Here is a 23,257-nt window from a genome sequence, read left to right on the forward strand (position 1 = left end):
CCACCACTAGTTAAGAGTAAAAGGTTAGATTTTATGAGATTTAATTAAATTAGTTTTGTCCATTGTCAAACCTTTAGAGTTTTTAGTCTTCAGTATTTTACATGTTTGTTCTTCAAGATTTTAAATTCTTATGTTTGGTCCTAATTAGTATTGAACAGATGTTCCGAATGAGATAACTGTCACTGAATTTATAGTTACCCTGTCTTATCACTTGGTACACACAGTGTACAGTTTGCATTACGCTCTGCAAATAACTTTTTTCCACAGAGGTGGTGCCTGTAGAAGAAACTCTGAATCAGCTCACAATAGAGTTACAGGTAGGTTCATTCAGCAAACTACATCCACATATTGTCAAAGACAAGTTTCTGTTGTCTTGTGATAAACAGGAGTTAAATAGTTTTTTCTGATTAAGATTCTAACGTTATTGTTACATCCACATTGTTAGGACTTCTTTGTTTTTGTGTCTTTCCATGTTGATGTTACTCTAGGTTATTGGTTCTCATTTAAAAAACAAAACAAAAAAAAAACAACATTTTTGGCATACCTGCTGCACCATGTATGTACAAAAGTTCAGCTGTATTTGCAAAATTGTGAGTTCTATGCACCAATGATGGTAATTGTAATGGATTAATCTCAATGTGTGTGGCTGAGAAATATCTATTTTTTGTTGTCGTGCTAATCAATAGAAGAGGAATTCAGATTAATTCAAAAAATTAATGCTGAGGAAGGAGCTTTTTGTTTTTACTAGACTGTAAGAAGGTTAGATTTTATCTTAGATAATGATAATGAGCCATTAGCTTAAGGGGATGGATGTGATTACCATATTTTCTTTGGTGACTAAAAAAGTCTTAAAAAACAATTTGTTTTGCAAGTCATAAATAGATGAATGACATATTAAATAATCATGGCTTTCAAGTGTTAAAACAAGCCTCGAATCATGTTGCAAGCTTTTATTATCAGCCTTTCACAGAGAACAGCAGGGGTTGATTGATTAATGAGTTTAACAGGGGTTTTCTACAATGATCCAAAGTCAGGCAGACTGCAGACACTCCATTGGTGGTAGGTATAAATATGTTAGCAGAGAAACCAGGAATCCTATGATAGAATGATGCAAAAATGTATTTGTGATCACTAATGCACTCAGCCTGCTATTATAGGAATATCTTTCTTTCTGACCCCTCTCTGTCCCCATCAGCTGCAGGAAGGCCATGAGAAGGTGGCGGAGCAGATCAGCAGAGATGTAAGCCAGCTCTGCTCCCAGCTGGCTGCCCTGTGGAGCCGCTTCCTGGAGGCCGCTGTGCTCAACCCCCACATCCTCTCCTACCTGGCCCAGGAGCACCACACGCTCAGGGTGAGAGCCGCAGTCCCTTAAAGGCTTACTTATACAATGTTCCAACGTCAACATTTACTCTGCGTTGTCTGAGCCACCGTCCAGACAGTCTCCGTATTAGAGTGCAATGATGGTGATTTGTGCTGATACGTTTAAATTTAGCCATTTCCGTCCCCAGCACCCACACTAAATACAAAAATACTACAGAACAATCACAATGGTTTCATAACTATTGACATTTTAGGTCTGTAAGCAGCTCCTGAAGGCATATTGGGACCAGTTTTCTTAAGGGTCCTAGAAGCTATTGAATACAATTTTCTTGCACCACACTAAAATGATCTCCGGATATAAAAATAACATTTAAACCAGCTGCTATGAGAAAGACACCTCCATGTTGGACTGGGACAAGTGTATAATGAATTTGAGTCAAAGGTCAGAACTATGGCTTTGGAGAATCCCAGTGATCTGTGAGTGCTACAAAGGGAATTAGGGAAATGATAAGATGCCATTCTAGACTTCAGTAGGTTAAACCCAGCTGAGCAAGATAATATAATTTCCAATGCAATTTCTATCTAATCACTGGGCTGTTTAATATGAATATGAGCTTCACAGTGGAGTAGCTCTCAAGGCTCTCTTATGAGGCACTGCTTCGTCTCAGTTGTCTGAAAATAATGAACATGTTTGCTTTGGTATTAGATTACCCTGAGGGGATACTGTCATGCCTCCACCCACCAGCAGAGTTAGGATTTCAATTAACACTTATTCTGTAATTATTGTGGGGTGAAAATACACCAGAAATAGTGTTCCTGGTGATGTGACTGTCACAGTGGCTGACGTTCAAGGATGATGCATCCCTAATCGGTGCCGGAGAAGGAGAAAGCTTTTGGAGCAAGCTTGTGTCACAGACTGGAAGAAGTGATTTGAATCTTTTTTTTTTTTGTTGATCTTGTGTTGTGACGAGATTAAAGATGAGACTGAGGCTCCACCAAGGTGAAAATTGCTTTGTCTATTTCTGGAAACACCAGGTCAGGAGGTTTTCAGAGGCATACTTCTTCACTGAACACCCCAAAGAGATATCTCTGACTTTTCAAGAGGAACTGTAAGTGCCACTGTTCTCAGAAGAAGACAAATTTATTCTATGAATGGAGAGAACTGTAGTATTTACTATCTTATTCTGCTGATTCAGAATCAACAGACATGGCCAGATAGCTGCAGAAGTGCGGAGCTCCGACTACCTGACCAAGATGCCTCCTTTACCTGTTGAGTGCCTGGACATTGATGGAGACTGGAACAGCCTGCCCATCATCTTTGAAGACAGATATGTGGAGTCTCCACAAACAGGTAAGACAAAATGTGGCAAAGAATATCAGGGATAGGGTAGCAACATGATTCGTTTTTTCCTTTTTCTTTTTTGTTTTTTTGTGCAATTCCTGAATATTTTCTTTGATTCCTGGATCAATTTTATATATAAATATCAACCTAACACTTAATAACTGAAATGAGCCAGCTCGTATCTTAACAAACAATCTGTTCTACTTCACATGCTTATCATAAAACAACATGTCTGCTCATGCTTTAAAGGTATATATCTCCTACTCTGCAGAAACAAATTAATAGCTGCTGACTTCAAATTGCTAACTCCATCTCCCACTCTGCAACTGAAACACTACACAATGACTGGCTACAGGAACCTCAAAGGGTCAAAACTCAAATTCAAACTCCCAGTGGGTTTAAAAACACAGCCACCATGCCATGCAGACATTGCATACCAGGAGAGGGAAGTATAGTTAAAGCCTGATGCTAAAAGTAACACTTTATTTCAAAGAATATATATTTATTATTCATTCTATTGTCCACTTTATTTACCACTTTTATATGCTGTCAAACCCGGGGTTTCCATGTGAAGGATGTTAATTTAAAGTCTCACATTTGTGCTGTGTGCATTTTCCAGGGGCTTTATTCAGTGTCTAATGTCATATTTTTATTATTATTATTATTATTATTTTCTTATGACACTAGCTTGATAAACAGGAGCAAGTAAAGCACTTTACTTCGAAAAGTATTTTCTTTACCACTTTTATATGCAGTATAACAATGAAGCTACTGAAATAAAAGTCAGATTAACTGACGTGGTGTCCATTGTTTTTGTAAATATGACTCATAATACACAGTCACTAGAACTGTATGATTCAACTTTTCCCATCATGTAGTGCATGATGGGAAAACAAAAGACAAGAACAAAAATCACAAGAAATCATAATATGATTTCAGTGATTATTGCTTTTCAAGGCTAAACATTTACTCTAGAATTGCAATATTTTTGTCCTTCCAGAGTGGGTATCACATGTGCCAACCACTGATGGGCAGACCAACTCAGATCCTGCCACCGCTCCTGCCACTGGGATTTTTGAAAGCGGCCAAGGAGCCAGATCACCAGCAATACCCCAGGATCCCTTGGATAGCGATGACTGTATGGACTTGCCCACATATGTCTCACTCATAGCAGAGCAGAGTAAGACCAGCACCGACATCAGAAGTACCCAGAACCTCATTCGTACTGAGGACAGTACTGGATCCTCTCTTGCAGGGGCAGTGAACTTGAAGGAACAAGAGGAAAAGGTTGAAAAGAACTGCAGTTCTGGCTTGACGCACATCACAGTTGAGCCTTGTGATGTGGATCCAGATAGAGGAGAGGAAGTCCTGGTTCTCTCCTCCAACCACAATCCCCTCATTGTCTGTAATAAGAGCAGTGATGAGTCTCCTGGTCATCATGTAACAGAAAATACCATCCAACTTCATGATGCCACAAATGAAAGCAATTTAAGTGAAACCAATGAAGAGGAATCTGATATTGCCATGCCATTAAATCACTCCATGGATGATGAGAGTGAGGATGTTCCTCTCATCAGCCTACCCACTGCCTATGCGCATCCAGTTATGCCTTCCTTTCCCGGTGATCTCAGAAAAGAGATGACTCACCGTGGAGGTCTGGTCGGCTCCAAGATCATGAAGCGCTCGTCCTCTGTTATTTCTGACTCAGGTATTGAGAGTGAGCCCAGCTCGGTGGCCTGGCCCCTGGAGGCCGCACTGCGAGGCCGACCTCCTCTAGACTTCTCCAGCGAACGGGAGATTCCACAGCAAATAGTGTGTCGCCACCCGGTCCACCGCAGCTCTCTGGAAGGTCTGCAGATGGAGAGCAATGGCAGCCTTCCAAGTGCAGGTATACAGGCCTCACTCACCTCTATTAGCTCCCTGCCCTATGAGGAGGACCAGCAGCAGAGGCAGCTCAGCAAACTGACCAAGTCAGTCTCTGCACCACAGATAAGTAGCCCTGAAGACACTGAGGAGGACCATGTACTGCTCAACCAGGAAACAGACACTAGGAGCTCAGTGCAACACAAGGATTCATTTAAAATCAACTGCTCTTCATTAAACAGTAACCTGAATTCAGAGCAATCTGAATCATCTCAATTAGATCCGAGTTTAACAACAAATCTTGGCCATATTCTCAAGGGTAATACTAACTCTGAAAAGTCAAACTTTTCACAGTACCTGTCAGAGACATACGCAACCAAGTCAGTGTTAAGTGGTGTGTCTGAAGTCTTGCTTTTACAAGAGTCTGTAGAAAGCCCTCATGTGAAGGAAAGCTCTGTTATTGGCAGCCAGGGGGAGAATATGAACCATCAAACACACATCAGTGGAGTAAGCGCCTCAGTGGACGATGTGCATCTCGTTGAAATGGAAGCAGCGCCCTGCAGCTGTGGAAGCAAACCATGTGTGTATAAAAGTGCAGCAGATCAGGAGAGAATTAACAGTGGAGATGAGTGCCAAAGTTTCCATCAGACTAAACTGCTTACTGTTGAAGACCAGGAGGGTCTGGATCCCTCCCAAACACCTGTAGAGCCTTCAGGGCTTCAACACTCCAATGATGTGCCCAACAATGCCACCACCACACAGAGGCCGAGTGACCTTACAGGGCTGATAGTCACTGATATCACATCACCTGTTGACCTGAATGGGATATCAGCCAGTGAGAAAGAGCCTTTAGACTGCCAGACTAAGCCCTCTAAGATCCCCAACTCAGGGCTGGCCTTCGTGAATAAGAAGATGGTGGAGGTGGTGAATATGTCAGTGTCCTGTGCACCGACCTGCCTGCCCTTTTCTTCTGTTCTGAGAGACTCTCCATCCATTAGTGGAATGTCCGCTCGCCAGGCTACCTCACCTATCACCCATCAGCCGCTGGGCTCCTTTGGTATCATCTCCTCGTCTTCGCTCAATCTCCTGAACATGGATGACGAGACCAATGAACGGATGCTAAAGTGAGTTTATGTTTTAGCTAAACTGTGTTAGTAAAGGACTTTTTTTTCTGTGCATGAGCAGGCAGAATGTCATTATATCTCTATCTGCATTGACAGACAACGACACTAACAGCCAGCAGCCAGCTTCACAATGCAAAAAGAGCCACAGACTGCAGCACACATTAGCTCCTAGCTAATGCGTCCTTCTTGCATACAAGCATAGACATATGTGTTTTGTTGCACCTCATCTTGCTAAACAAGGTATCATCCAGATATCTGCTATGGGGAAAGTGCTGATGGTAGTAGACAAGATAGCAAAATAACTAATCAACTGTAGCTTTGAACAGTTTAAACTTACCCGCAAATATCAATATTGGTCAGTTCAGACCAAAAACACATAGACCTTCACAGGCCAACTTAAGGGTTTGGGGGCTTAAGGAGTATTCCTGGGATTTTGGTCCATTAGGGTTAGGGTTAGCAATTAAAAAACATTAACAGCAACACTTTTCACTGATTTTTCACAGCAAAAAGGGTTGGCCCTTGTAATTTCTGTTGGACATTAAAGATGCATTCATGCATGTTCAAATGTGTTATGTATTTGGGTACAAGCAGGTGAGAATAATGGCTTTCTGACTTGGGAGTTGGTAACTAATGTTTCAGAAAATGCAAGCCCTGTTCCAAGGAAAACTTTGTAGGAGTGAGATGATAATCCACACCAACTACAGGAAACAAGGCCAAAACACAAGGTTTTATGGGTATGTGGAGACGGCTCTTGACATCTGGTGCAAGAAGCTGGCAGTTTCTCATACTTGGAAAGCCGAGCATAACAAACAGAAGTGAGGGCAAATTTTAAGCGAGGAAGTCAAGACGAGGTGAAATGCCTCCTGAGTGTATTAAACCACATCAAAGAGTGCAGACAAATCCATCATGATTAGCTGAAAGTACAAGAACTGAAATCCGATTTGTTTTGACTTCTCCGCTGCTAAAATCTGTAACCTGGCAGGATGACAGGGTAATGAAACTTAGAGAAGGTACTTATAGGTCTGTGGGACTTCTGTTTAAGCCTTGGTTGGCTTGGAAGTGGGCAGTGTGAACTAAAATTAATCAAATACAAGATTGCATGGCAGGTTTTCCATTGTATATTAGAACAAAGGGAGAAAAGTGTCGCAGTGATTCACCTCTGAGAGATGTACCATCGGTGTTATAACTTATTTGAGTAAAACAAAATCTTAGATTAGCATTTTATCCCTGTACATGTAATGATTGTGCATGATTTGCTTGTCGTTGCGCATTATTGGAAAGTTCTTTTTCAGTTTAATTCTAATCTCGTTTGTTGTTTCCAAATGCCATTTCCCTTTTCTCCAGTTTCTACAAAGCCAAAGAGGAGCTGTTCAAAGAGTTGAGCTTTCAGGCCAGCTTGTACAGCGACCTTCCTCTCCTGGCATCAGATCTGCCCTACTTCCCCCCTGAGGAGGACGATGAAGAGTTTGATGACGGCATACACCTTGTGGTGTGTGTCCACGGGCTTGATGGTGAGTCCGCATACAGCTGAATATTCTGGTTCACTGCAGACCAATCCCACTGCCAGAATGTAAGAGTTATTAAATTGACACCGCATGAAACTGTACATCTTTTTTTTTTTTTTTTTTAGATTTTAGTGTATTATTAGCATTGTAAATGTAATGAAGTCTCTCAGAGTATGTCCTACAAAATTAAAATCTCACTTTGCACTATGTAGTCCGTGAATACTAATTCCTTAAAACTGGTTCCAGGTGTCTCTTAAATGATTAATGGGCAGTCTTCATAAGAGCTGAGCCAGAAACCGTGTGTGTAATTTCCTCTTTGCTTCCAGGAAACAGCGCAGACCTTCGGCTGGTGAAAACTTTTATTGAGTTAGGACTGCCAGGATCCAGGCTGGACTTCCTCATGTCTGAAAGGAACCAGGTACATTTGTAGATGAAGGCGATGGGACCAAATTGATAACCTGTACAGTCACATTTTCTGAAAGTGCTTTAAGGCAATTTGCAGAGCGCTGACTGCTGTGCTTTTCTCTGCCATTTCCCTGCAGATCGACACGTTTGCAGATTTCGACACCATGACAGACAGGTTGCTGGATGAGATCATTCAGCATATCCAGCTGTACAATCTCACCATCGGCAGGATAAGGTCAGACGCTCAGCTTTAATACTGTGCAACACACACATTAACGACTGTACTCGTGATTGATTTGGCAAAGTCAGAACAGGGGCAATCATCAACTTAAGCAGCATTTTCTTTGGTCAGTAGATGGCAGCAGAGACTGAACGTTAATACTAGGATTCAGCATGAGCGCCTGAACTTATGAGAATCACTGTTTCATGACAATACATGGACTGTAAAAACTCAGAATGGATAAGTGGCACAAAATTGATGAAAGGCTCTTGTCATACAGCGCCAATAAGTTTCTGACTTTCACTTCACAGACTGACCTCCTTTATGCAGCAGTGTGTTGCCTAGTTCTGATCAAATTAAGCTATTCATCTTGCTGCTTAATTGCCCTCAATGTGCCAATTTAGTATTTTTTTTTTTTTTTGTAAGAGTTTATACCCAAGTTAGTTATCTTTCTTTATTGTGGCGTATTCTCTAGAGGGTGTGCATCAAAGACAAAAGCAGTGGACTGCCACAAAAGCATCTGGTTCTTTCCACATTTCTTCTATATTTAGTTTAGTAGGAGACAGATGAGAAGGAGCAGACATTGTGATGAGGGATTTTGGGTAGAGCTGTAACAGTACAGTAATTAAATTAAGTGACAGGCATAGCTTCATGGATCTAGTTTTTCCCACTGCTGGAAAGATACTATTAATTTGTATGGTATGTCCTCTGTGTTAGTATCATTAAGTTGTCATTGCTTCTGACAGTGTTCAAACATTAAACAAGCTAATGAATTTTCTGTAATTAACAATATTGTAGCTAAATCACCAAATAGCCTTCATTGGAACTGTTTCCTACTCACAGAAGAGTCTATAATAAGATATTGCACAGTGTCGTACTGTAGGTCAGCAGCGTTGGAGGCACTGTTTTTCCAGCCACCCACTCAAGTTGCAAGTTTATCTCTCTGAAAGTTGTTTGTCTTCGGCCAACAGCTTCATCGGCCACTCTCTGGGGAACATCATCATCCGCTCTGTGCTGACGAGGCCTCGCTTCCGCTGCTATTTGCCCAAGCTGCACACTTTCCTCTCGCTGTCAGGCCCACACTTGGGAACGCTGTACAACAACAGCACATTGGTCAGCACAGGTGAGGCCACCGTTCAGCTGTGGGAAAAACACAGTGCAGATGTGCCGTGTTTACAATGCTGTGCAGCACTGCATTTCGATGTTTGTGCTCCTCAGCAGCATCTGGTCTTTCATCTGAGAATATCATCTATACGTGTGTTGCTTAGGTCTGTGGTTAATGCAGAAGCTGAAGAAATCGGGATCCCTGCTGCAGCTCACCTTCAGAGATCACGCTGATCCACGGAAAACATTCCTTTATCTTCTGAGTCAGAAACCAGGTACCAACTGAAAGCGGGCAAATTTGAAACAGAGACAGTATATTGACTGCCTCACTTTTAAGACCATTATTTGAAAGACAGTCTATTCAAATATTCATGAAAATGTTGTCATCTTGTCTTTTTTGTCAAATTTCTGTATGTGTCAGCTCGCTAACACTCAAACCCCTGCCAGCGAACTGAGAAAGGCCTGTGAGGCCTCCCCACTGTGTGAGTGGAACAAAGCAGTCGTTTGTCACACAGGCTTGAAGAAGATAAGCCTGAAAACACTTTTTTACCCCTCCAGCGCTGTGGCAGGCTGACAAAATGATCCAAACCCTGTCATTGGAAACCCACCACTGCACTCTCTTAAAAGCGCACTGACAGGAGACTTGAGAAAAAACGCAGTTTTATCGTATCAAGCCTGTCTTTGTACTTTGTGATTGTACTTTGCGTTTTACAACCAATTCACTCCTTTCCTCTGTCTTCCTCCCTCTCCACATCTCTCTCTTTCTCTCTCTCTCTCTCACACACAAACACACACACACACACACACACACACACACACACACACACACACTGCCGCCTCATTTACTTGTTTGTTTTGTGTCCTTTTAGGGCTGCAGTTCTTCAAGAACGTGGTGTTGGTGGCATCTCCACAGGACCGTTATGTTCCTTTCCACTCTGCTAGAATAGAGATGTGCAAAACTGCTCTGAAAGACAGGACCACAGGTCAGAAGTGCATATATTACTGCTATGTTTGATTCTTTTTTCTTCTCTTTTCAATGTTTCAGAACAACAGTTCCACTCTTCTAATAGCTGTGCGAACACTGAGTACCAATGCTATAGCAGTGTATCTGAAAACATCACTGTGTGCAACTGGGCTCATTTAAAGTGGCAGTATGTCATTTTTGAACAAAGAATTAACACATCATTCATCTTCCAAATTAAAAGTTAAGTCAGAAGCAATAAAGCGGACCCTTGCTCAGCCCTTTTTGCTCTGGTATGACATGTAGTGGTGGCTAATGTTCGCTAATTTTTTCAAGCTTCTATGATGTTCAATTATGATCAAAACCCACACACATACAGTAAAAATCAGATGCATGCATGTAATATAAGTGCACAGAATGGTATCTTGAGGAACAATGGCTGAAGTAACATTCTTCGTTGCTGATGAAGAGGATGAAGTATAAATAGCACTATTATTGAATGGGTATAGACATGCTTAACACAGTCTGTGGAACTAATTACTACCAGTATCAGTATAAATTTAAAAGTCTGATATTGTGTCTTGACTGATGACTTCACTTTATAGATCACTTAAATTGTGTGAGAAACATTTTCATGGTTTATGGTTTATTGCAGAAGTGCAGAGATACAATAAAGACATAAAAGCATAAGAAAAAAATTCAAATCAAATGACGAATATACACAGCAGCAGCATTATTGGCAACAATTGCAAAACACCAAACAATGGTGAATAATAACTTATGCTAATCATTTGCTACCGTGTGTCTGTCTTCCCTGCCTGAATTGAACTGACCTGCTGTGTTTTTAGATGTAGGCGATTGTTCCTTTTGGTGTGAAACAGAATTCTTCAGCAGGCACTTTATTATACTGCAGGCTGTATTATATCGCCTGTGGAGGGTTTTAAGGGCCAAAACAAAACATATCAATAAAGAAATAATTATATAATTGTATTTATTCACATATTTAGTTATTTATTCACACATTCTTACATCTGTTTTTAATAATTTATCCATAGTGCAATTCATAAAAAATCTGTCAGCTTCATCCATCAAAAGTCAGGGGGCGGACTCTGCCCTGCGAATAGTGGTTGAACTTGAATCTGTGGCTTTTACTTAAGTCAAGATGGCAGCACCCGGTGCTGATCTTAATGAAATCTTGCGTGCTACAATGGTAGATATGTTGGCTGCAGCTGAACAGATGGAGTCAAACGTCAATTCCTATGCTTTTTTAGATCAGATTGAGTGATTTGCTGAACGAATTGCAATGATATCGGCCCTGACTGACACAGAAATTAATGAAGCTGTATTCATGATCCGTAAGGAGGTAGTACAGCACTGAGGCTGCAGGGTGACGGAGGGCTGCAACAGCAACGCTCGATGACCTGCCCTTTTGACTTGCCAGCTGACACAATTGAAGATTATGCTCAAAGCTCTTTGGAGTCTGAGTGTACCATTACGAGGCAAATTGAGCAGTGAGGCACCAGTAGTAGCGCAGCATTACATATTACACCTGTGGACCAGCAAAATACCAGCAAGCTAATGTGCAACATCAACTATTATCAAAGGCAAACCAGGTTTACTTACTTTTGATTGAAGATGTTGACAGATTTTTTTATTTTGCTGCAGGAAGCTGCATGAAAGTATAAATGTGTGTATGTATTTCTATATTTAGTTTTGGCCCTTAAAACCCCCCATATTCTACAATATGGATGTATACATAATTACTTGCAATTATAGGTCAAACAGCAATTATTATTCCCTGACCATTTATAATGACTGATTACAAATGGTAACACTACGATGGTTGTGCTACCAGTATCAGTGGAACAAGGTAAGAACTCCCAATGAGCCCTCAGCTTGACCTACTGGCAACTTATTTCCCATCAAGCACTTTGCTTCTACAGTTCGTAGTGAGCAGCTGTGGTGCCTAGCGCTCCCAACTGCACCCGTCTTTGTCCCACAAGATTTGCATGTCTCAGGCAGTCAAACATTATTTGGAGGCAAGGATGGAATAGACAGTTCCAGGACCTTTGATTGGCTGCTTGGCTTGATCACTAATACAGACGAAACCATGCTGTTGTCTGAGAGAACAACCATTTTCATGGGGCTGCATGTTAGAACAAGTAACCTTTAAAATTAACATCTTTAAGAGACTCTATTTTAATGTTGTTTGAAGGTTCTGATTTGGTTTATTTTATTGCACTATAGGCCTGATATTAAATATTGATATTTGATGTTAGGAAAAGCTAGGACAGTGGGTATTGAAAGTGACCATTCAAAGGAGAGGAAACATCAGCCAGCATCTATTCCCTCCTCGCCTCCAAAGTCTCAAAATTCAACTTGACGAGTGAGTGAATGTTGATCAGTTGCAGGGATCTGAAGAGAAGCTCGCACTCATCACAACCCTGTGCTCGCAACACCTTATGTGTGCATAAGGAGTAGAAATGCTCCCTCACGAGGATGCTTTTCCGCTTGCGGATACTGTTCTGTGCACTCCAGTTATGTGCCTGATTTTTATGTGCAGGGGTTTTGAGACTAATTAAATGCCATGAGCTTCAGATAGATATTGCTGTGTAACTGACAGTAAGTCAGTCCGCTGACTCAGTAGTCTGTCAGTAGAATGGCTCTTTCCAACAAGCAAACAAAGTAGCACAACCTTGTTTCAGCATATACTGTTATCCTGTAATTGCCACATGTGGCCACAGTGGCTGCTGTTCAACAAAAGTTAAGTCAGCTCACTTAAAGTGTAACATGGATGAGGCTGCACACGGTGACACACCACTTCTTAACTACAGCGCCACATCATAAGGGGATACTTGGATTCTAAAATTGTGTTGTTACATTTTTGTGACATCAGCAACAAAGGAACTATAGTCAGTGTAGATTAGTCATGTCTGGCCAATACTCACTCCACTAAATAAGGCATCCACACAGATACGGATCAGCGCATTATACCAGTGCATCACTAATAATACATTTCATTACATTTTTGACAGTTTTCCTTACTGTTTTGTTTCAAATGATTCGGTGGATTCACTCGGATTGGACATTTCTGGGAGTTGTCTTGATCAGCACACCTGATAAGTGAAGAGAACATACAGCAAGTCATCCATATGTCTCAGTTTTTACATAACTGAGATGCTGAATTTCCAGGGCACATGCTGATCACAGCTTGTGATCGATCAAGTTCCTCATGAAGAACTCTAGCCAATTAGGCATATGTTAGCATGTGGTCGTCATGTCCTTAATACAATATTATGCTGGTCCCAGCACCTAAAGCTCACTATTTAATACATTATATCTTGTGCAATGCGTGTACAAACTACAGTATTTATTGGCTGCCATTTGAATTACAAGATGTATCACGTACATAGTAGGACTTACCGGAACTTTCCTCATTTTTGCACCGAAGGGCCCGTGTACACTGAGATGATCAACAACCTCCTGCAGCCACTTGTGGAGGCTAAAGAGTGTCGACTCATTCGCCAGAATGTGTTCCACGCTCTGCCCAACACAGCCAACACTCTGATTGGTCGTGCCGCCCACATCGCTGTCTTGGACTCTGAGCTTTTCCTGGAGAAGTTCTTCTTAGTGGCAGGGCTGAACTACTTCAAATAAAGGTGCTTACAGGACAGAACCTGTTGGTGGCTCACAGAGCTCAATTGGAGGATAAGGTCTTTACCTTCACTTTGTACAGTATATTCAATGTATATAATCCCTGGTATCGAAGAGGCAAGGCCTGTATATCCCATGTGTTAGGATTGTTAGCAGCTGTTATTAAAAGATCAGTGTATTTTGACTGTTTAAACTGCTAACTCAGAAGTCTGAGTTTGACGTGTAGCCATGCAAAACAAAACATCTATCACAGGATTGATTGTAGATGTTTTGTTGGCCTTATGAATAACCTCTCAGCCAGAACACTAACAGATGCTAATTGTGGTCGAAAGCATTTAACTACTTTCCCTTTAGAGTTGGTTTAGAGCCTGGATGATTGAGTTACACCGATGATAGTCTTAAACTATCTTTAGAACCAAGGCAATAGATGCGCAGCATTTATCCCCTTAAATGTACATGAAGTATTTTGTTGTACAAAACATGGATGTTCCTTTCTACAGAAATGAATATATTGTTTAAATTATTTATTTTTTATCTGCTTATGTGTGTCTACAGTGTAAGTGTCCATCTAAATGTGATCTGTTGTGTTGTTAACCAGTCTATCAAATGAAAATCAGAGTGTTTATAAAGTATACAATCGAGGCAGTGTTACCCCATGTAGCCTATAATTCAGTATAGTGGATATTTGTTCTTTCATGCATTTCCTTATGTTTAATTGTACATCAGTTCAACCTAACTCAATGACCATGAAGAGCAAGCATAAGGCTACAGCATAACTGAGCAATACAGGATCTTGATACCAAATGGCTCTCCTTGTGTTAGCCTTCACTTTTTAATTGTTTGCACTGATTGACTAAAGGCTCGATTGACTAGATTCATGAATTGATCATTTGCCTAACCCTGCCCTACTAAGTCACTGTTGCTGTGCCTCAATCTTTCCAGACTCTTGCATGGCACATACAGTGTACAGTTTATAATAACTGTAGCAGAATACAATCAAAGTAATTCTTGAAACAGTGGGTCCTTGATTTGACAACTGTCGCTGGCAGATGTCATCAGCTGTAGCGAGCTAGCTAATGCTAGCTACACATGTTGCTTGGAACTGCTTTCTCCAGCTGACTGCACTACATTACAGAAAAATGTAAGATTTCTTTGTAACATAGCCCTGTTTTGCTGGTTTGCTAACATATGTACTTGTATTGTCAAGCTGAATGTTTGCACTTTAATGTTAAAAACACAAAGGCCTTTGGATGAGGACTTCGCAACTGCAGGCTAAAATCTTTGGTTATGTTGCTTAGGTTGCTGGACTGTTAACTTCCATCAAATCCCATAAACAGCAGGACGGATCCAAAGTGTGAGAGGCCTGTTGTGCATAGTTACAGTTGCTAGACTATGATTGGACAATTGCTGTTGGGGGAGGTGGTTTCGCAAATGGCCAATTCTTTTTCTTTATTACTAACTGTAATAAAGCAAATCTACAGCATCATAACTACCATTGTAACATAATTACGCTACAGGACTTATTTCCATTTTGCTCTTTGAATCGCGTGACAGGAAGACAGAAAACAGGCTTACTCATATAATTGATAGAAAATAGGCATACATAAATGAAAAAGAAACACATTGTCCATGACTGTACAGTCCAATCTTATGCTCTAATGACCTTTACTTTCTTAATGAGCCATTTCAAATTGTAGATTAAAATTGTCTACACAAGGATAGATTCCACAAGACACTTTGAAATTCATTCTTTTTTCAACGGTGTAAATCAGGGTGTCATTGGTTTTGTTTTCTGGGATACTGAATGGTTTTGCATAATATGGTCCCACTGCCAAGAGTCTCCCTCACACACTGTCATTTTGTATAAACCAAGTTCATTATGATGCATGGTGATAGCAGGGAAGCCTCTATCTTAGCGGACATGTCTCATGTTCTTGAACATGTACAGTGCCATGTTTTAATTATCTCATCGGCTAAATCAAATATATGTATGCTTTTTATATATATATATAAATATATGTTTCACAACCTTTGCTGTCACATTCGAGCGTGACGCGAGAGATGTCGTTTTCCAGCATACAGGTGAGGACTGTTTCCTCATCACTGTGCTGTCCATCAAATGATGTTTACATTCTGACATTAGAGATCTGTTATCATAGTGTTGCCACAGGCGTCTCATATTCAGCGATGGTTGCGCATCTGCTGCATATGTAGTTATGTATATACAGAGAGCTATATTTAACCTTTGCACTGGTTTGTTGGCAAGTGCACTTTATTGACAACCTTGAATCAACCTCCACTAGCTTGACAAAATATAAACAGCTATTTTCCCCAAGTGTTTTTTTTCTCGGTATATACATGTACTGCTTCTTTAGATCTAAAGGTCGCATCCTTGTTAAAACTCACCATGGTTGTCGGTCAGGACCATTCAAGCATTGTGTCGTCTTCAAAGAGTACAAAAGGTGACATCCCAAAGTGCTCTTTTTTGTTTCCAAGCTGTTACTGTGGCGCTGGTAAGCAGAGTGTCACCGTGATTGACTCTAATCAAATGGGCTCCTTTAGGGCGCAAAGATCGTTCTCAAAAAGCCACTAAGCAAAGCTGTGTAAGCAATCTGTAGGAGCTGCCATGCATCATGCATCATTTCTCAACCTCCCCATAGCACACAGACACACACACAGACACGCACACACACATGCACATACTGTATATGGATGAGGCTTTAGCTTGTTTGCGTTTAGGACCATGTGTGTTTACTCAATAGGGTCAGCGGTGATCGACGGAGGGAAGTGCTTGTGGTACTGACATTGGCCTGTTCAAGGGCAAATACAGGTTTGAAATTGTTTCATGAGATGGATGGCTGTCCTGTAAAAGGTTTCAATTGAAGGTGGAGTGTTAGATCAGAGAGAATTTTATTTACATCACATTCGGTAGAGCATTGTTGTTTTTTTTTGTTGTTTTTATGACTAAATATATCTGTGCATTTCTGCTGCTGTAATAAGTGAGAGTGAATTCAGAGGTGATCCATAAATCCAATAGATCCTTGCAAGTGCTGTCAACCTTCAAAACTAGCTGACTTGAACCTTTTTGTATTTGATTGCCCTTTACTGAGCGTCCTGTTGGTGTGTGTGTGTGTGTGTGTGTGTGTGTGTGTGTGGAGGGTGGAGGAGGATGTGTTTGAAAGTGATGTGATATCAGTTTGCTCATTGCTAGAGCACTCTTTGTGTGTTTGAAGTGAATGTAAAAAAAATGTTTGACTTCACTGTGAGGAACATGTATCATCATTTCTCTCTGTCCTGTTCTTTTGCTGAATGTATAACATGTAAAGTACAGTAAATACTACTTCATCTGTGCCAATACTACTCTAATATTTTTCTATGTTGCTGACTGTACTGTATGTATTCCTTAGTAGCTTGTGTCCCATGTAAAAATATAAATACAAATATATATATATAGCATAGTATTATTATAACAGATATGATGTTACAATAAAAATGTTCCTTTTGCATTACTGTTTTGTTCCCCGGCTTTCAATATCCTTTTTGTTACAAATTATTTTTCGCTTGATTTAATTTTGTAACATTAGCCTTCAGTTGTGACATTTCCCTCCCAATTCAAACTAAATGAACCCTTTCAGACTCAGCGTCCATTGTAGTAGACTGGTCTCAGGCAATGAAAAGACACTTTTAAAAATCTGACATTCATCTAGTAACTAAAGAGATTTTTCAATGATCTACCATGGTATCAAGTTACTATTCAAGGCAGTTCTTAATATTGTACTTTTAGGGTATAAAGCTACAGAGGCTGGCCATCGCCGAAGGCCATGTACATTTAAGATGAACTCACATGAGTACTATGATGTGTTAAAAACTGAATATTTGACCTGGCAGAGGGCAGATTTGATCACCTATGTTCTGTGGACTGTAAAGGGACAAAAAAATGAGTAAAATCAAATATATTGTTATAGTTCAAACATAGATGGTTATAACAGCCAGTAATGGGAAAATCAGTTGAAGACTTTCAAAACATTCATTGTAATGGAAATGAAAAAAAGCAGAAAAATCAGGTTGGGATTTAACGTCTTTAAGGCTTCAGTTGAGTTGAATACATGGTGTTTAATCAAACTATGAAACTAACACACATACGTAACATGACATACAGTAAACATCCTGTGGATCCTGGATGGTGTCTGAGCAAAACAACCTGGGGGAACATGTAGGTACCCACACCTCTAGTGGGTTAATCCTCCTCTCTGTGAAACAGGTTTTAAGCTAATCCCACATTTTAGCATATTCTCTAAAAACCTTAATTTCAACTGAAACCATAAGTGAACAGTGAATTTATCACCCAATTTGACAAAAGTAAATCCTCAGGTCCACCGACTGCCTTCTTCTACAGCTATACCTGCACTACTATACATAATATTATCGGCCAGTATTTTGTTTTAAGTATCCATTTGATTTCACAGCGCTTCTGGTCCAAATGTGTCCATTTATGCTTATTACGGCTCTCAGACCATGCAGTTTTAAAATACAGTGAAGAATCATAGGAGACAATTCTGGTGCATTCAGTTTCTTTTATTTCCTAACTAACTTGCTTTCGATAAACTGGGGATTCGGTTTCGACCTGTTCAATCACCTCTGCTGGATTCAGTTGAAAGGCTTCATGTATCAGTGTAGCAGCATTGAGGTGAGATATCATCATAATCAATTTGCTTTATGGCCAGAAACTACAGAAATAGAACAGGACGGGCAAACACTAACATCTGAAGATACATTAAATCATATCTTCTGCGGTATAGAAAAAATAAAAGATGCTGTTTTATTAAAATGTTCAAATTATTCCAAGTGAAACGACATTAAAGGCTGTAAGTATAAGGCTGGTGATTTCCTGTGAAAGAACAAAACATCTCAGCGCCAAGTCCACTGATTCCTACCAAAGACATAAATCTTTGAAAACACCTCACAAACATGTACTTTCATGTTTAAAAAAGAGTCAGTCCAAGACAGCTGGGTACTGTAGGTTTTAGTAAACATTACTCAAACAGGAGTAAACAGTGCATTTACTGTGCATTCAGTTGTAGATTAATACACATTTAGTGCTCTAGTGAGTACTGGACAGTGTACTGTAAGTGGGATCTACTGAAAATAAACCACAGTGCCCTTGTTCATCTTAATAATGGAACACGTCAATCAGTGCAACAGTGTGGCTTACTGATATGTTTTTAATAGGTTTTGGACAACAATGGAGCACCGTGGCACGGAGGAGTGAGACATATCAGGCGTTTGGAAATACGGCAGTATGTGTTAGTAGGATTGATGCATTTTTGATTTGGTCTTTTCATGGCAAGAAAAATATCACCGGGCTGATTATTCAAAATAAGGCACGCTAACATGTCCATTAAAAACAAACAAAAATAAAAAACATGTACATTCGGTCGTAATATCTTTTACAAGCAGACGGTGTATTTTATTGGTCAATTATGCACCAGATACTGTGCGTATTACCCAAACTTTATCAGCCTATTATAAATCAACTGACTGTCTGACTGCCTAATTTTTCCTCTAAGACCAATGCAGACCCACAATGCTCTACGTGCTGAGCATACCGGTCGCACTCAGGCTGTCACCGTGTCCGTGTCAGTGTCCCTGAGTGGTGCTTGTGCTGTGTTGCAGATATGTGGCTGTTTCCTGCCTCCCCGAGCCACACGGCCCACAGAGGCAGATTTGTCACGGCCTTTAACTTCTGTCTGTGTATATTCTATTAACGAGCCCTGTTGTGGGACAACAATGACTCGCCATTTGTATTGTCCGTCGGTGACACCCGCAGTAAACGAATCATAGCAGCAATCCCCCACTGACGCCCCATTTCAACTGCATCAATTTATGACTTCCAGGTTTGGGATACCCCGGAGCTATAAATCCAGGCCACAACAATCCATACTCAATTTGATTTCAGGGTGTTCTTTCTCATTCCACCGTCCATTTGTCACTGCATGTTGAACTCATGATCCAACTGAGGCTAGTTGGAGTCCCTCTACTTGCTTTTTCACCCTTTTTCTTCCCTCCCTGAAATCAATAGAGCTCATTTTTCCACCCCGACCCTAAAGACATCACGCCGTCGCCGAAAACTGATGAGAGACCTGCGCTCGCACATAGTAATGCATTTCATTTGCTGCAAGTTAACAGCAATTGCTTGGTCACATTCACTTAGCATCAAATGCAATGAAATCACAGCAAATAAAAGCAGCGCACTTGTTTACAGCTCGGCTCTCGCACAAACACATCCCCTCGGAGACCTATCTTATTTTGCATGTGTCGCTCCTCCCTTGCCATAAACTGGAGGAAAAATGATTTTGTCATTAAATCCATCACTTGGAGTTGATTGAAGCGGTGTTCATTCCATTGTTTGCCTTGTGAAGGAGGGAAACCATTAGTCCCAGAGTGATACTTTGGGCAGGCATCGTCAATAAGCAAGCCGCCAGTGGGAGTAATTATTGCTGCATGAAACTGTCGGTGCTGGAAGGTAATAAGATCTCACATGGTCTCATTATCTCCCATGACACTGATGAGCAGGATTTCACACCTAACTACCAGGAAGATAAAGCAGCACACATACAGCAGAACTGGACTTGCAGCATCACTTTGAACAATGTCCCTCTATCTTGATGTTTTTTAATCTGGAAGAGTTAAAGTTGCAACAAGAGAAATCAAATGGCTACAGATCTTTCTGCACAATCATGTTTGTGCAGTTTGCTTGAAAAATTTTTTGTTTAAAGAATGTTCCAGCTCAGAACACCTTGGCACAGAGAACATGCTTGTAAAACAATACAATGCATATATGACCGCTGGAGAGACCTTCGTTGTCAAGCAGCTTGATTAGGTTTAGACCATAAAACTACTTAAGTAGGTTCAGGAAAACATTACGCTTGGTTTAAAATAAGTCAATGTAACATAGCAAAGTCATTATGTAAGCTAAAAACTCAATGTTGACTGTGGTCTCCTGGATGAAAGCCCTGTCTTTGTTTGAGCCGTCCATCCACTCCACTTTCATCCAAATGCAGACTTTCTTGCTCTTTACATTACATCACCTGATTCCTCCTTTGCCCCTGTCATAATTACTACAGCCACGAAAGGTTGTCGCCACTCAATAAATGTAAATATAGGTTGTAATACCCTACTTGTACAGACCAACTATATGGCGTTTTTCTGGTGAGGACGGGTTGTTTCTTAAACAAGTGTGGTCTATTATTACGACCAGCAGATCGTTAGGACTCTATTTTATCCTTTTACAAAGTGACCATTATTGGGGTTGACAGGGCTGTAATTCAGTACAATAACTGATTTTTGGTTTTCTAAACTCACTTTCTGTCTTGTGTTCTGTCTTGTCATTGTAATATCACGCTATATTTTCAAGACAGTGCCAACTGAAACTGAAAATGCAAAGCTGCAATTATGATGGAAAATTCAAGAAATAGATGCCAGAAATCCACCATTTTGGCCAGTTTGTGCCTCTCCTTTTTTTTTTTTTTTTTTTTTTTTAACTATTTCTCCAAATGCTGCACAATAAAAGAAAAAAAAAATCCCTCTCATTTAGAACTTTTTCCCAAGATGTGTCTCTTTCTCTTAATCCAAAGTTGGTGGGCAGAAATGTCATATTTACAATATCTACATTTTCAATTTGAACACCATCGACCAAAATTTAATAACACTGAAAAAATACAGGTATAATGTTTATCATGGTCGCCATCTTAGTTTATTTTGTTAGGATGCTAATATTTGCTAATTAGCACTGAACACAAAGTACAACTAAGGCAGGTGAGAATCATTATTTTGGCCATAAACTACTGAAGTAAAGTGGTGGACTGACAGACGGATGTTTATCCCTTATGCCACAGAACAAGTACAGCTAAAAAAAAATGCTCCTAATTAGCAACCCAGGCCAAGATATGCTCACATGTAGTCTAGTATGGACCAATCCCAAAAAAACACTGGGTCTACATTTCCCATGATGCATCTGGATGATGGTTTTTTTCTAATTGTGCTCTTGGTCTCTGATTATTGTCAATACTGAGATTACTCTGGTGACATCACAAGGATTATTTTCTCAGACTTGACGTGAAGTTCTTACAGAGCATCAGAAGACAGGCTGACACATGACAAATAAACTGACATGCTAACTACCCATGTCATGAAAAATGTGGCAAACACACTTCGACATAAAAGATCTTCTACGTTTACTTAAAGCCATGCTGGAATTTTATATTTACCTACCAGCACTCTACCTGTTCAGAGAACCATATGTCATGCTGCTGAAATCTTTTTGACAAAGCTAAAACCTTGCGTGTCCTTACTTTAGCTGTCAGCTGTGTGCTGCTGTTCATGCAGCACGCCTCCAGCCTGTTATGGAGTTGAGGACATCCATCTCCTCGCTGATGGGTTGAGATCCTCTCAGACAGAAGTCTATGTCTACTCCACAATTAGTGTCTAGTATCCATCAGGAAATCCATCAGCGCTGTTTTCAAAGAGAAGTAAAATTTCAGGGGCTCTAATTGCCTGAAAATTTTCTGCAAATGAAAGAGAAGTCATGTCTTCTGTCAATCATTTGTTGTAGTTTTTCCTTTGAAATAAGGGTCAGTCAGACTGAGTTCCTTATGAATGAGCAATAAGCCTAGATGGTGGCACCTTTCATATATTTCAGTTCACACATAGACTTTAATCTCTATATTCAGACATAAATATTCCCCTCATTTTCATTATTTCTGCCCGTTCCTCACTTGCCATGGCCATTTTCTGTTATGAGGGATCTCTCCTGCAGATGGTGCTACCACTCTCTGTTCTCGCCTGTTATGTCACACAGGCTGCAGTTATTAAAAGGTTCAGCAATGAAGCCATTTTGTTAGTAATATTAGTTTGTCTGTAAAATAAGCCAATAAATAAATAAATAAATTAAAAAATACACAATGCCCTTTCAATTGTGATAGATTGTCTTATTGCATTGTGTTTAGCCAGATCCTGTTTTTGCACTTTTAGAGCTGGATTGATGAGTGAAGCACTCTCTCTGTGTGTGTTTGTATGTGTGCTGAGAACAGGCTTACAGGTATCTCTATCTGCTGCCAGTCAGCTGATGTAAGCCTATAGGTCAGACACATCTCTAATGAGCAGAGCAGTGTGAGAGACCTGGTACAGTACAGAGCTACGGGCAACAGTATTGATCCAGAGACATTTAACATTTACTGTAGCAGCCGCGCTGACAATAAAGTGTCAAGATGCCTCCTTGTCTCTCCAGTAAGTGGTTAGAGGACAAGGAAAAAACTTCTGATTAACAAAAGTGAAAATAAAAGGCAACCAATACAATAAAATCCATTCATCTCAGCACCAGGAAGCAAGTGAGAGTCTGTTAATGGAACTTTTCATTTCACCTTTCCTCAAGGTGACCAACCTTTTCTGGTGTTGGATAATAGCAAGTCCACTCCCAAAAGTGATTCTGACAATACCCACCAATTTTGCAGCATTGCTGGTGAGCACACCTCACCAGTCACATCTATATCATTTCTCAGCTGTGGCGGGATGAAACTGTAGAGGTCAGTGAATCCTGAAACCAGATATATCTGAGGGAGATGATGGGCCATCAAGACAGAGGGGGAGAGATGCAAAGAGGAAAAGGAAATGGTTAAATATTTTGTTGAACAATGCGGTTTTAAAGAGATAATTTAATATTTTGGAAAATAAGCCTTTTTGCTTTCTAAAGACTTGAGGTGG

The 23,257-nt window shown here is 40.4% G+C and overlaps 1 protein-coding gene across 2 annotated transcripts in view; it reads left to right on the top strand.

Moving 5' to 3' along the window:
• Positions 1-17,007, top strand: part of fam135b (family with sequence similarity 135 member B) — a 46,446-nt gene extending 29,439 nt beyond the window's left edge. For both annotated transcript variants that reach the window (XM_076754180.1, XM_076754181.1), the window contains exons 9-20: positions 268-317; positions 1,196-1,351; positions 2,356-2,429; positions 2,517-2,671; positions 3,663-5,649; positions 6,994-7,160; positions 7,481-7,572; positions 7,697-7,794; positions 8,751-8,902; positions 9,048-9,158; positions 9,753-9,866; positions 13,296-17,007. In XM_076754180.1, the coding sequence (XP_076610295.1) occupies positions 268-317; positions 1,196-1,351; positions 2,356-2,429; positions 2,517-2,671; positions 3,663-5,649; positions 6,994-7,160; positions 7,481-7,572; positions 7,697-7,794; positions 8,751-8,902; positions 9,048-9,158; positions 9,753-9,866; positions 13,296-13,501 (3,362 nt within the window). In that variant the 3' untranslated portion in view covers positions 13,502-17,007. The remainder of the gene's footprint in view (positions 1-267; positions 318-1,195; positions 1,352-2,355; positions 2,430-2,516; positions 2,672-3,662; positions 5,650-6,993; positions 7,161-7,480; positions 7,573-7,696; positions 7,795-8,750; positions 8,903-9,047; positions 9,159-9,752; positions 9,867-13,295) is intronic.
• The last annotated feature ends 6,250 nt before the right edge of the window (positions 17,008-23,257 follow it).

The sequence above is a fragment of the Chaetodon auriga genome, chromosome 17, assembly GCF_051107435.1.
Source record: "Chaetodon auriga isolate fChaAug3 chromosome 17, fChaAug3.hap1, whole genome shotgun sequence".
Classification (NCBI taxonomy): domain Eukaryota; kingdom Metazoa; phylum Chordata; class Actinopteri; order Chaetodontiformes; family Chaetodontidae; genus Chaetodon; species Chaetodon auriga.